The sequence below is a fragment of the Phasianus colchicus genome, chromosome 2 (genome assembly GCF_987193195.1).
Source record: "Phasianus colchicus chromosome 2, bPhaCol1.hap1.1, whole genome shotgun sequence".
In the NCBI taxonomy this organism is placed as follows: Eukaryota; Metazoa; Chordata; class Aves; order Galliformes; family Phasianidae; genus Phasianus; species Phasianus colchicus.
In genome coordinates this window covers 91263138-91277755 of record NC_143437.1, presented here as the reverse complement: position 1 = coordinate 91277755, position 14618 = coordinate 91263138, and the positions used below count along the sequence as shown (strand labels likewise).

The 14618-nt window shown below is 38.4% G+C and overlaps 1 protein-coding gene across 16 annotated transcripts in view; it reads right to left on the bottom strand.

Moving 5' to 3' along the window:
• The window catches only part of ERICH1 (glutamate rich 1), a 99583-nt gene that overhangs the window by 77489 nt on the left and 7476 nt on the right, over positions 1-14618 (bottom strand). For all 16 annotated transcript variants that reach the window (XR_016464494.1, XR_016464495.1, XR_016464502.1 and 13 more), the window contains exon 2: positions 5803-5994. Coding sequence is in view for 1 of the 16 variants with exons in the window: in XM_090136328.1 (XP_089992454.1) it covers positions 5803-5994 (192 nt within the window). In the remaining 15 variants the exon portion in view is untranslated. The remainder of the gene's footprint in view (positions 1-5802; positions 5995-14618) is intronic.

Sequence of the window (14618 nt, the reverse complement as noted above, 5' to 3'; positions counted from 1 at the left end):
AGGTATAATCATTTTTCTTCATTAACACTTGAAGAGGAGGAAATAATAAACATCAGGTAGGATGTCCCCCACAAGATTTCACACTGTCTAGACTCCGCATTTTTCACTTGAAGGAGGGAAAAAAGTGAAACAGCATGCTTTGTATGGAAAAAAAAATATATATATATTTATTATATATATATTATAATATTGCATTTCAGGCGTATAGAATGATTCAGCAACTTTTAAAATTTAGATTTTATAAAGATACAAAACATTAAGCAGTAAATCCCAAGTTCTTTAAAGGGTAGCTGTAATTCTGATCAAGAAAAAGAGCAAAGACAAAAGAGGTTATTAAAAATCCAAACTGAAAGGTAACAAGGCTAGCCAGAAGCATGTATACTGATTTTGAATATGCTCTATAAAAGGTAATTACTAAGATTTTAAAGTATAAAGAAAAGCAAAGAACGCAAAGAATCGTAAGTCAAGAGAAACATCCTCTATGAAGAGAATCTTCGTTGCAGGCAGGTAGTTCTGTGCCTAACAAGGGTCAGAAATGAACAAAACCCATTAAGGTACAACATTTAGATAAAGGCCATATTTCAGTAAGTCATTCTTAGAAATGCTTTCTCAGTCATTTGCTGAGAAGACACTTCTTTCCAGTAAAGCAAGTTTTTAAGCATTTTAAAATATTTATTACTCAAAAACATATTCACAAGGTCAAGGAAAGGAAAAGTCAGTCCTCTTATTTGCATGAACTTTCATTTTTCCATTTGCTTTCTCTAATACTCTGTCACATAAAAAGGCTCAGGTTAATTACATGCATGCCTTGATTTTAAAGGGTTTAACGTAACAAAGCTGGCTATCTAAAGCTTCCTTAACAATATATTGAAGCAGAATAAAACTTATTTTCTCGAATTCTCTAAAACTGAGGTATAGCTCTAGAAATAAGAGAATCAGGTTCCTCAAAGGAAAAAATGTTTAGGAATTCCTAATTAGTAGTTCTATAGCTAAACAAACTTCTATTTTTGTTACATTCATTTACTCATTGAATACTGTAACAGAATCAGGAAAAAAAAAAGTGTTATTTAGGAAAACAGAAATCCAAAGGAAAAATATTGGACATCGGTGTTTTCTTTTTTTTCTTTTTTTTTTTTTAAAGTCACTTTAAAAATATTTTGAGATGAGATGTAAGTAATTATCCTCCCTGCTTGGAGTTCAGAAGAACAGGAATCCTCAAGTTTCCTCCACACTATAGAGCTATCAGCTTCTACAAGAAGATATAAAAGTTGTTCAAAAGATCAACATGTAGTCAGAAAGGACAGCATCCCTCTTCATTTCTTCAATGAAGAGGTGAAATGAAAATTTCACCTCTTCATTTCCCCTCCAACTGTGCCATGTCTCATTGTAAGCTTCAGTTCCAGAACTGTGCATGAAAATTTATGGTACAATCATTCCTGATACTAAACTTGATAATTAAAGTCTCTTTCAAGATTGAATGAGAACAAGTCATAAACACAGTTCCCAATGTTCTGAATACTTAAGCATCTTTAATTTGAGCTCAAAAGAGGCACATAAATGCAAATATTTACAGGATCAAGATCCAGAAGTACAATCTTAAAGTTTTATGGGCTAATAAATAACAACAATCTGGGAAGAAGGGTTAGCTTGTGCATATTGGTAATAGTATTTTCCCAATTTGACAATAGCTGTTAAAGATAAATTGAATGTTGTGATTCACAGGAAGAGCTGTTATTTAATGCTAGAAAATACTTGGATCTTAAATCAAGTTCATTCTAAGAAAATCCTCAGTTTTTTACTGATGCCAGATTTAATTTTTCAGTAAGTTTTTGTAGGCATGACAATAACTTTCAAAGCTAGGAAGAAGACTATAGCTTTACACACAAAAATACTCTCAGTTTCCATTATCCATCTTAAACTACTGCTACTTAAATGATCAGCTTTTTCATAGACAGCCCATAACCTTTATGCTACAAGAAAGAAGTTACTTAAAACAGTAAAAGACCAAAAAATTTTTTATCAAACTTATATCTTTTTTCAAGGCTACACAGTCCATGGGCCCCAAATCTTACAGCTCGTCACTAAACATACACTTTCAGTGTTCAATGCCATAAAAAAAACCAAAATCACAACATGTAGATTATTTACACAAGAATTTTTATTAAATCTGAATTAAATCATAGCCAGAAAAGAATGGCTAATAGCATTTATTTGCCTCCAATAGAAAATAAGCCCTGTTAATTTGCTGTTAATTTGAAGGACAGCTTCGTTGCTTTGCTGTGAGAATCCTACATAAGGTGGTGTTTCTTCTGCTTTATGCTCTCCTCCCCACAAGTTGCACTGTACCTGTACTGGGACTTTGGATCAAGAGCCTCTGTTTATATCTAGTGCCTGGAACTGTTTTCTTAGTTAATGAAACAGAGGAGTCATCTGCGTTCTCCTTCTCACCTCCCACTTCAGTTGGAGTCTGGGCAGAACCCGATTTATTAGAACATACTTAACATAAATGAAAGCATTTTTGGCATCAGAAATTACACCAGTTACATTTATTCAGTATTTTCATCATAGATAACAGGCTATTCATTACCTGCTTCCAAAGTACAATTATTTCCAAATGCTATTAAATATAATTTTACAGCATAAGCTTAATGCTTTTTCAGCCTCTGAAATAGTGCCTCCCATTATCAGCTACAGAAAAGAAGTACTTAAACAACTGATCTAAAAGCAAACAAAATGGGAATCCAATAATGCGAGATTCTCAGGCAATCTTCTGTCACCTTAACCAGATGCAATATGGAACAAAAATCACACAACCTTCAAAGACAAATTCCACCACAGACAGATGTAAGAAAGCCCTATAGCCAAGCTGTTACTAGCCATCCTTCTAACAGATCAGGTGGGAGCCAAACAAAAACAAACCAGAAAAGGCAATAGATGCACAGAATAGCCGCTGTTGGAAAGAACAGCTTAAGAAGGTCAACAGTCCAATTCCCATTAAAAACAGTTCCAATTAGATTACATTTTCCAGTACATTGTTCAGTTTTTAGCACCTCCAAGGATGGACATATCACAACCCTCTCTAGTCAGCCTACTCCAATGCTTCATCAGTCTCAAGACAGAATTACATTCCCCTCCACCCAGTATCTAGCTGGAACTACACTTGCCACAACATGTTTGTTCTGTTGCTAGATATCTGAAAGAAATGTTCCTAACATTAACTACTAGATAGGCATAGGGAAAGTAATGAGATTTCCTCTTAATGATCTTAAAAATAAACAAGTTCAATTTACAGTCTCACCATATTTGTGATCCAGCACTCTGTGCCATGGTGTCCTCCACCGGATCCACTCTAGTTTGTAACTACCTTTCTTTTACAAAAGAGCCCATTGGCTGCAGTACTTTCAGTATGGCCTCATTCCAAAACGGTCTCACCAAAGTGAGGTGCTACTCCAGCGTGGTCTCACAAGAGGAATGATCACTTCCTACAACCTGCTGGCCATACTGCTAATACAGCACAACACGCAGTCAGTCCCCTTTTGCCAGGATGCACTGCTCATCAGTGACATAGGTCCTTTTCTGTAGAGCTGCTTCAAGCCATTTGACCCCCTGCTTATATCAAAAGTTGTTCCATGCCACACATAGGACTTGGCAGCCCAATGTTAATCCCCAAGGTACACCACTAGCATGTGGTCACCTACTGAGCCTTACACGGCTCATCACTATCCATTAAACTTGCCAGTATATCTGATCATTTACTTGCCTGGATGGCATCTCCCCATTTTGGGGATAAAAATACCATATAGATTGAGTTGAAGATTCTGCTAAAAATTGTACAAAGTGCACTGTGCTTTCCATATCTTCAAACCAATCACACCTAAGCAACTAAGTCAATAAGGCACAATCTGCCATTGTTAAAAGCTTACTGCTTCCTATCAGCTTTTAGTTCTTCCTATGTTTGGAAACAGCTTGCAGAAAGACTTACTTCATAATATATTTGCAGTTTCTCAGGTGCTCTTTCTTGCTCTTGTTGAAAAGCAGGCATAATATTTACCTTTCCTAACTTCTGTGAGCTTTCAGTGAAGCTGATGCTGTGGTTGCTTTCTGTCCAGTTCTCCTGGATGCACATCATCTCATTCCACCATTCCACTGACATGCAACTTGTTTAAGTATTCCCTAGCCATCATCTACCATAAGGATTCCCTTTCAGACTTTACATCAGCCTTCAGCTCCTGGTAGGCCATAGGACAAATCTTACCAGTAAAAACAGAGGCTAAAAAGGCACTATGCACCTCAGCCTTTTCCTATTTCCTCTTGTCCTCTACTAGTAGGTTACTTGGATGTTGAGCAGTAGACCCACACTTTCTTTAGCCTTCAAGTTGTTGCCCCCACCCTTCTTGTTTCTCCCCACATCCCTCATGAATGTCAACTTCAGCTGAATTTTGGATGGACTTTTATTAACTCCATCCCAGAATACTCAGGCAACACCTCCACATTTCTTTTGGGAAGTTGATGCCAGATTTCATCTTTTCTATATTCTATTTTTGTATTGTATGAGCTTCCCTCCATGAGGTTAGCAGTCCACAAGTGCAAGCAGCCAATATCTCACAGTTGTTTATCCTGGTTGTTATGAACAAAGAGCTGGCTATGAAGACGAGCCTTGCCTCATCTTCCCTTTGCTGCTTCTTGATGCATTTGCATGCAGTCAGGCACCCTGCCAAAATTGCTCAGCTTTCTGCATGTCAAAATAGGGCCACTCTTGTGCTTTGGGAAAGTTATTCTTGAAGATTAACCAGCTCTCCTAAGCTCCTTTGCATATCCAGATCGCTCTTCCACTGGATCCTAACAATCAGATCTGCAAACAACAGAGAAGTCTGTTCTCATGAAGTCCAGGGCTCTAATTCTACCAGACAATTCAGTCACTTCTTTCAGGACTTCGATCTCCAGTCTCTGACCACATCTGTGATCATCACTTCCTTATTTGCAAGTAACAGCTCTAAGCACCATCCCTAAGGATGCTCTCTGGAAACATGGCTTTTTATTTCAAGTCAAACAATGTAATTGCCTGCTTCAGTTACAGGAAAACTTTATTTTAGATTAACTACAACACAAAGCAATTCGCACTTTTTCTACATTTGAGCAGAAAGCCTTCCACCTGCAAGTAATATCACAGCTACTTTATTTCACAACTCCATCATCTTTTGGCATTGCATCCACATTTTACAACCCATTTGCAAGAGGCCTTTTACCTACCTGTCAAAATATCTGCATCACTTTTACTGCACGCACACTCACTGAAAATAATACTCTCTAGCAGGTTATGAACACATTGAGTGAACTGGCATTTGCCTTCCATTGTGCTTACAGGCACCGAGGGTTACTGTTGCAACTTAAGGGTAGGGATTAGTGATGGATCATTTTACATACCCGATCTTTGGGTGCATCTCTAATAGCTGAGAGGAGTCGTAACAATTAGAAAATTATGCTGATAAATAGATTACAGAAACAATCATAGAATACCCTGAGGTACAAGGGATCCACAAGGATCATCAAGCCCAACTCCTGAACCCACAGTCTAATATTAGTTACTGCTAACATATACACACATATACAAGGATAACACATACATATACAAGGATAATTTTGGAAGGCTTATGCACTGACCACAGGTATTCTAAGTACCAACAGCCATTTTATTCAGATTTGTCTGCTAGCATCAATTGGATGAAAAGTAGATACTACACACTGTTCTCAAATAATTATATTTAAAAGCATATTATCAGAAAAAGGAGCGTGCAGTCATACCTCGAGATGATTTGCTGAGTGTCCCACTTGATGTACTAGCATCTGCTGACAAAGCCTGAACATTTTCCAAATCATTCTCTTTGGATTTTGAGCCCAGATTTATGAGAACCGCCTCCTCTTTTCCACTCGAATCATGCACAGGAGAAGATGAAGTTTCAGCATAGAGGCGTTTCAACACTTTCTTTATGAACACTGTGGAGTAATACAACATGTTTAAATAGGGAAAAAATAATCAGTGATTTAAAAGGTAGCTTAAGACTTTAAAAGTATACAAAACCAAACTCTAATTGACACAAGAGTTTCCATTATATCCAGTGCAAATCTGTCTTCAATAGTCCCTACCTCTCACACATAATAAAGTTGAAGATTTAATATATTAAAATCCTAAACTGCGCCAGAATAGACCAGTTTTAAAAACCCCAGAGACCACTAGCAAGGTGACTTATAAAGTGCTCTATTTGACTAGATTTTGGTAATAAATTAACACAGTGCATTTCCAGACTAAACACATTTATTTTCAATTTTCTTTTAAAACAGACACTTTTAAAGATTTCTTACAGAAGTGTTACAAAGCTGCTTGAAGTATAGGTCTCTCCTGGGATAGTGGCATTGCAATTGAATCACTCATTAAAAATCAGTAAGCTAAAACTGCTTATTCACATAGAAAAGCTGATAAGCAGCAATAGAAACGTGGTAACACAATCATTTCTACCGAAGTAGAACTGTTCTTGTATGTCTTTTCCTCTTATGGGCTACTTTCTCATTTCACCTGCAATCTGCTACTAACTCAAATGCAAGCATCATTTGATTAAAGAAAAGGAATATATGGAAAGAATTTAATCATCAACAAAATTATCATCTGTATACGAATGCATGCATATTTCAATCAGTTGAAGTAACATTCTATTGATTTTTTGTCTGTTGCAGAGCATCCCTAGTTTCATAAATTCTAAACCTTCAACCAGATATTGCAGGGAGAGGGGGATCAAGAAGGAGGGAAAAGAGATTCAAAGAAAAATATCTGACTTTAATTCCAATTTTAAGTTTAAGAGAAATTATATGGACGCCATACAAGGGACTTGGTGCAGATTCTTAAAGTGATTCTGCTTAAAGAAGTTTATAGAAATACACAGTAGCAGTTCACAGATCCCTTCAATAAATGGCCTTACTTTACAGCTAAGGCATCAGATTCATTGAGTTGGTAAATCCTTGAATTCCCAGTCCTGGAGAGACAAGCACCATCTTCCCATCATCTCCCCACACTGCCTTGGTGATGTGTTTCAATTGTCATGTCACAGCTGCAGGGACGAATGTCTTGAATTTTTTGTTAAGCTCCTACTATTTTATGCATAATCATTTTTTGCTTGGACCAGATTTCTTGAATAACCATTGACCTTATTAAAAGACCCAAGAAAAGAGCTGAGCCTGAAGAGTCACTTGACCAGAAAGCTTTGCCTGAGTTTAGTTTTTCCTACACATATTCATCATAAAGTGGTATCAAATACCTGATACAAGAGATACCCACTTCAAGAAAACACAACCATTTTGCTGGATAATTATTGCAAAAAGACACGAACAAATCAGTATGTACCGAGCACACTTTTTCCTTCTACTGAAGTTTCCTTGCCCAGTATTCTTCCACTAGAAATACAAAACCCACAGTTACTGATTCCAGAGGAAAGAAGAGAAATAACCAACCAGTACAGCAAGACAAACCTAATTGCTTTGTGAAGAACTTTGACTCTAAAGTAAGCTATCTAAGAGGTTTACCCTGAACCCCTGAACCCTCTCTCCCTGAGCACAGCCACTGCAACACTTCAATGAGCACCAGATTCAGGCACTTGCACTGTACTGTGCCCAAAGCAAGTATTTCTTTGAGATAACGGTAAATCTTACCATGGAGGTAAGCGTTCTCCAAATCTGCTGTAGCTACCCTCCTTAGTAGCTACAGTAAATGTTCCACTCTTCACCTGAAGTCTGGCTCCTCAAGTCATTTGTTCACATTTTTCTTCTCCCCAAAAATGACTCCTTTCTTTCATTTTAAAAATATCTGAACTATACTCATATACACATTGGCAATGCTTCAGAAAGCAACATGAGATCAGTTTTAATACACGCTTATTCTTATGGACTCTTTTCACCTGTAACACCTATGTCTGAGAAGGCAACCTGAAACACTTGCCTTTGAAAGGTACAAATACTTAGGAAGGCAGACTTTCAACAAAAACCCTCTTGCTTAGAAATAAATGTCTAGATCAGTAGCAGCAATGTATTTATTCAGAAAAGATGTAGTTCAGCTGCCAACACAAAAGTTTATTGGTTTTCAGCACAAACAAGGGGAGAAGAAGCTGGGTGCTCTTTACTGCCTGCAGCACTTGTGCATCTGACAGTGCCTCTCACTACAGCAGGCATCTCCTCAGGGAAACAATAAGCCCAAAAGCCACAACAGAATGGAAACAGGCAGCAGTGACATCTAGGGCATAACAAGTTGCCTGTTTGGAACCAGGTATACTTCAAGCCTTCTGAGTACAGCAGGAATTAATGAACCCCAGCAGTAAACCTTCCTTGGGAAGATTTTAAAAGGTGGCATTCCTTAGTTAAAAAAAAACAAAACAAAAACACCTGACTAATTTACCTTGAGATATTTAGAATCCTAAGTATGTTGGAGCCTGCAATAAATAAATAAATGAATGAAATCTGCCCATGGTCTGACACTGTTCCAACAACTTTTCCTGCATATCAACAAACAAGGGAATTAGACTGATGAACAATATCTACCCTGCTACCCACAACAGCTTTACAAGCACTCTGATTTGGCTTTAAGAGTCTCTCAGAGCTAAGCTACCAAAACCTTTCTCAGATGATAGAGGATACTCTTTCCTCAGGGTTCTATTACTGCAATTGCTTAAAAAAAAAAATACTAGTAATAAAAAATAATCCTGTTATGTCAACAAGTGTTGGCTTAACCATGGGAGGCTGGTCAGTCTCACCATACAATGGCTTTTCTCTCCCATTTAGAATTCTCCCTAACTTGTTTGGTACTGTGCAGCATCAGAGATTTATCTGTAAATCTGGTAAAAATCCCTCAGACTCTCAGAACTCAGAGGAGACTGAAGAAAATGCATGGAGCAAAGTATCTATCAGAGACATAAGTTTCTTATCAGAGCTCCAAAACAGAATAAGACTCACTCTCACCATTCCAGTAGCACAGCTATGTAACCATATTTATTGTTGCTTTTTTCCAGTAGAAATTACTGAGGAAAGATCCACACTAATTTGTACTCTCATTCAAGAGACCAATCCAGGAACACTTCACTCGATAGCAGATGGATATTTCTGAACAACCATAAGCAATTTTGAGATATGCTTCTGAATGATCTAATGAGTTCTTTATAAAGCAAGGGAAAGTTAAGGATATGGTATTTAGAATCAGAACCAAAAAAGGCACCACATTTATTTACAATGCTCACATGTAAGACATAAAGGATTAATATTTCCCACTGACTAAGTTCTGGAAGATATTCTTGAAAATTGTATTAACATATAACAAAATGTAGTATTTTGATCTGGGAGAGAAAGAATAGTTTAAGGGGAATTATCTCTAGAACTGAGCCTGTACTTTAATCGAACAAGAAAGAAATATGAACAGCAATATGAAGCCAATTACAAGGAAAAAGGAAAGCCCTGCTGCAAGAAATACAGCAAGCGTATCAGTGCTCTCAGTTCTGGAGTTTGCTTTGTTCTAACTAATGAGAAACTGCAAGTGAGAGAAGGAAGCTAAGAATTTTTAAGGGCAAAGAATGACAGTGGTGTAGATGTGCCAAAAGGAACAACATACATAAGCAACAGCAATGCAATGCTTTCAACAATCCTAACTCCCCAAAAAGCAAAAGGACATCCATATGTTTCATAGGATATAGACTAAGCAAGAATTAATAAAGGCACACTTAAGTATCTAAAGGTGGGCTATTAGAAAGAAGGGGACAGTCTCTTTAGCATGGTCTTTTTGATAGGACAAGGGGAAGTGGTTTCAAACTAAAAGAAGAGAGATCTAGAGTGGATATAAGGAAAAAGCTTTTTTTTTTTTTTTTTTTTTTTAAATAAGGGCAGTGAAGCACTGAAGCAGGTTGTCAGAGAGGCAGTGGATGCCCCATTCCTGGAGACACTCCAGGTCAGGCTCAACAGGGCTCTGAGTTTGTCCAATGCATGATAAGTCTTGAAAAGTTACCACAATAGTTCATCATGGCTCTGATCCTCTGAGGTATAATTGACAACCCATTATTTGCAATGTGCCAAAAGACGTTTTCTGAGTTCTACTGAGAACATATACTGCAATGCATAGAAGAATGTCTCCGTAGCTGCGTGTTACTGAATGAAGATGATCTGAACACTTGCCAAAACTATGACAATGGGTGGAAGCTCTAAGCCTCTACCCTCAATGGACATCCTTGATGGCTCAGGGGCCTCCATGTCTCGAGGCTCTCTGCTATCACATTGGAATTTGACACTGTCTCCCACAGCATTCTCCTGGAGAAGTTGGCAGCTCATGATTTAGACTCTATACAGTTTGCTGGGTAAAAAACTAGCTGGATGGCCAAGCCAAGTTGGTGATGAATGGAATTAAATCTAGATAGCAAACAGCAGTTCCCCCAGGAGTGAGTGTTGGGACCAACCCTGTTTAATATCTTTATTAGTTATTTTGACAAGGGGACAGAGTGCACCCTCAGCAAGTTCACAGATGACACCAAGCTGGGAGGAACTACTTATCAGCTTTATGGTAGGAAGGGCCTACAAAGGGATCTGAATAGACTGGATCAAAGCACTGAGGCCAGCAGGATGAGCTTCAACAAAACCGACTTCCAAGTCCTGCACTTTTGATCACAATAACCTCATCCAAGTGGCTGGAAAGCCATGTGGCAGAAAAGTACCAGGAGGTGCTGGCTAACAGCCAGCTGAATATGAGCCAGCAGTGTGCTCAGGTGGGCATTAGGTTTTCATGGGCCCACTTCTCCAGCCTGTCCAGTCCCTCTGAATGGCTTCCCTTCCTTCCAATGTATTGACTGCACCTCTCAGCTTGGTGTCATCAGCAAACTCGCTGAGGGTGCACTCGATGTCATCGTCTGTGTCACTGATGAAGATGTTGAAGAGCACCAGTCCCAAGACCGATCCCTGAGGGACACCGCTTGTGACCGGCCTCCACCCTGACACAGAACCATCGATCACAAGCCTTTGGCTGCGTGCAGCCAGCCAATTCCTAATCCATTGAACAGTCCATCCTTCAAATCCACACCTCTCCATGATCTTAGAGATCTTTTCCAACCTTAATGATTCTGTGATTTTAATTACTTGTTATTTTAGTTCAGTGTCACACATGGGAAGATTTGTCCATCGCCACCGTCTCCAGAATCCAAACGAGTGCACACAACTGTGGAGAACTGCTTGCCACATTTTTGTCCTCTTTCTTTTTTAGGAAGGCGACAGGACTTTAATACTGCAATGAATAAGTTTCATTCATATCACTGATATACGTTGTTGAAATCAAGCTATCAAAGGGGATAAAAGCATTACTCTTTCTGTAATCATACTAAAAATGACTCTGTGTTCTGGGTGTATTTGAATTTGCCAGACCTCAGACTGTGCTTGCCTAAGGTCCATGTGGTAGTGGAGTAGAGGAGGGTCACAGCTGTGCATGCTGCACCAATGTAGTTCAAAATTGCACAAGGGAAATCTTATTACAGATATGGCAAAAAAAAAAAAATGAGGAGGGGATGCACAGTAATAATATTAACACAAATACCTGGCACAATTTCTAAGAGAATCTTTGCTCTTCTGCTGTAGGGAAAGACCAAGCTAGACTGACACTGCCTCTGTTAACAAGATTATAAGGATTAAAGAGAAAAATGGAGCCTTATGAACTACATTTTTCTTGGGTTGCCTCAATGCTTATGAGGACAAGCAAAAATTCCTAAGTGGAGATTAATAAACCAGAGGTGACTATAGAAGAAAACCTGTGTGCATTATCAATCACGACAGAGAATCAGCCACCAGTGTGATTAAAGTTGTGACAGTGTGATCCAGATCCTACTGAGCCAAACATTTTTTAATCTGAGACAGGAGAACGTACTGCATTAAAATACAAGTCCAGAAAGACCTCACTGGAAACACTGTGCAAATGTAAGTCTGCTACATAGAGAAGTTTCTACAATAACCAGCAAGACACAGAAGAACACAGAACCTGAGCTGTTCAGCATGAGCAAAGAAATGTCAGAAGAACTTTAAGTATGAAATAGTAGGAAGTGTTACGTAGTCCAAGAATAAGGCTGTATAAGACCAGGTCACAAAAATACTAATGATGAATAAGAACTGCCAAGCCAAGTGCAATGGTAAACATCTAGAAGATTTTCAACATTCTTCTCGCAAACAAAATAAAATAAGGCAGTTAGAAAAGCCTCTTTCATTAAACTTCTATAAAAGCTACAGGGCTGTTTCCAACAAAAAGGACTAGAACCACCTCCAAAAGTTGCTTTCAATGTTGTGCTCTTCACCAGTTACTCCAGAGATCCTTACAGCTAATTACTGACATGCTAAAAAACGAAGCCAAAAGATTAGGTATATACAATCCCTCCAGCTCCCATATTAGTTAAAAACAACTAGGAAAAAAAGTTTCTTAGTTATCACAAAGCTCACCAAGGGAAACAAAATTTTCCAAACTCCACAATAGATGTATTACATAAAACAGAATCTGGATTCATTACATACATATAGGTAAACTCAGACCATCAGAATCCAAAGCAAGTCTCTGAAACTAAAGCCGGCAGAAAGGAGACATGACACAAACAATATTAGTTAAACTGACTTTCATACTTACTGATGGTTCACAAGACAGGCATTCTTTACAAAAAAATAAGCTGAGTTACACTGAATGCTAGTGAAATAACCAAGATCCTGAACTTTGCTTATATGCTACCCCCACTCCTTCCCCCCAGCTCCAGCAGCCACATAAGCCACAGCCATATTTATAAGCAGTAAATAAAAATGCATTTGTTCAGCAGTTAAAACATTAGTGAGACTTTGCTCTACTTCCTCACAGGAATCCTATGGACTTCAAGTTTTCTACTTAAAGGAAAGGAAGCCCAATTTGTCCTATAGTAGTGGTAAGTACCAGTTTAAACAGTCAATAATGGAGAACAGTAATCTCTACTTTCATTCAAAAAAAATAACTGCATTTAAAGCGCGGATCTTCTTTATGATCTCATTATATGCCTAAGTCATTTTACAGCAAAGTACGTGGTTTCTACTGTACTTCCACGGCTTCAAACAAAAGCACTGGAGTCTTGCAGCCAATGCAGAAAACTGTAAACACCAAACAAAGAGAAGAGTTGATGCATTCTTTGAGAAAATTTCAATTCTGATATACCAACAAACATAAAACCCCAAACCCATACATATTTTAGTCTTCTGAATTCATTTTCTATTTAGATTTCAGAAGTGAAACAAGTTTGTTTGCTTTCCAGGTTAAGATATACAATGCTGCTAAAGCAAACAGCCTGTAACTGATACACACTGGATTTTCCTACTTCATGATTAAGCTGAAGCAACTCTCAAAGATGCATATTTCCAGGAACTATCCAGCAACAACAACAAAAAAGCCACTGTTTTCAGGAGGGAAAACAACTTGTAACAGATAATAAGCTGCTAAGTGGCTAATACTTGACAACTCCTCTATGAAAACAGTGAAGTACAAATACATCAGAAAACTGAAAAAGCACTCCGTGTCTGCAGTTTGACATCACAGAAGGAAAACAAACTCCAGGAGGAAGTACAGAGCACACATTGGGTAGAGATACAAATGAATATCCAGGATCTTCCTACCAGTTTCCTAAGAATAAAAAGCCTTCCTTCAGTTAAATGTATTGTTTCGTACCTAAGTGTTAAGCTGACACCATTAAGTTTCTTGTCTTACGTACGTGTGCAACCTACCCACAGTTGCACATGTGCCAATATAGGAATAGCACTGCAGATTTACACAGATTCTCCTGGGATTGATAGCACAACTGATTACGGCACTACAGATTACGGCAAAAAACGCATTCAATAATTGAACAAATAACGTTCTGATCAGCATCAGAAGTGTTCCTGTCCAGCTGAGTGTAGGAGGAGACTGCGTCCTCAAGAAACGCTTCTGTGGAGAATGCTTGCTTTTGGCTTCGTGCCATGTATGCTGTAAGCACCCCCGCAACGTTTCTCAATTGGTTGCCTGCTGCCTACTCAAATGTAAGTTGGGCAGCAAGAATGAAACAAATGGCATCAGGAGCAACAAACACAGAGCTCTGAGAGGCTCGCGACTCACCCTACTTGATCTCTCTCCTACTAACAGTAGTGCTGTGCAACTTGGGAAGTCAGGAATTTCTTCTGAAATCATCTCATGTGTAAGATATGTTAACTCATTATTTTGGCTAATGCAGAGAAGAAAAGAGTACAGCAGAACAGAAGACAACGGAAAGAACAGAATGTTTGGACAAGGCTTCATTAAAATGTTCAGTTCATCTCTGTTAGCACAGAATTATTCTCCAGTATTCAACAGAATTATAATCCTTGAAGGATCTGTTGTTCTGCAAGTGTCATACCACCTACAAAGGCTATTTTGGGATGCTTATTTTACAGAACTGTCACAAAATCACAGTGCAGTTAAGGCAAGAAAGGACCTCCAGACATCATTTAGTGCTCAAATTAGGGTCAGCTAGCTTGCCTAAGGCCATGGTTTATATCAGGTGTAAGAATCATAGAATGGCCAGGGCTGGAAGGGACCTCAAGGA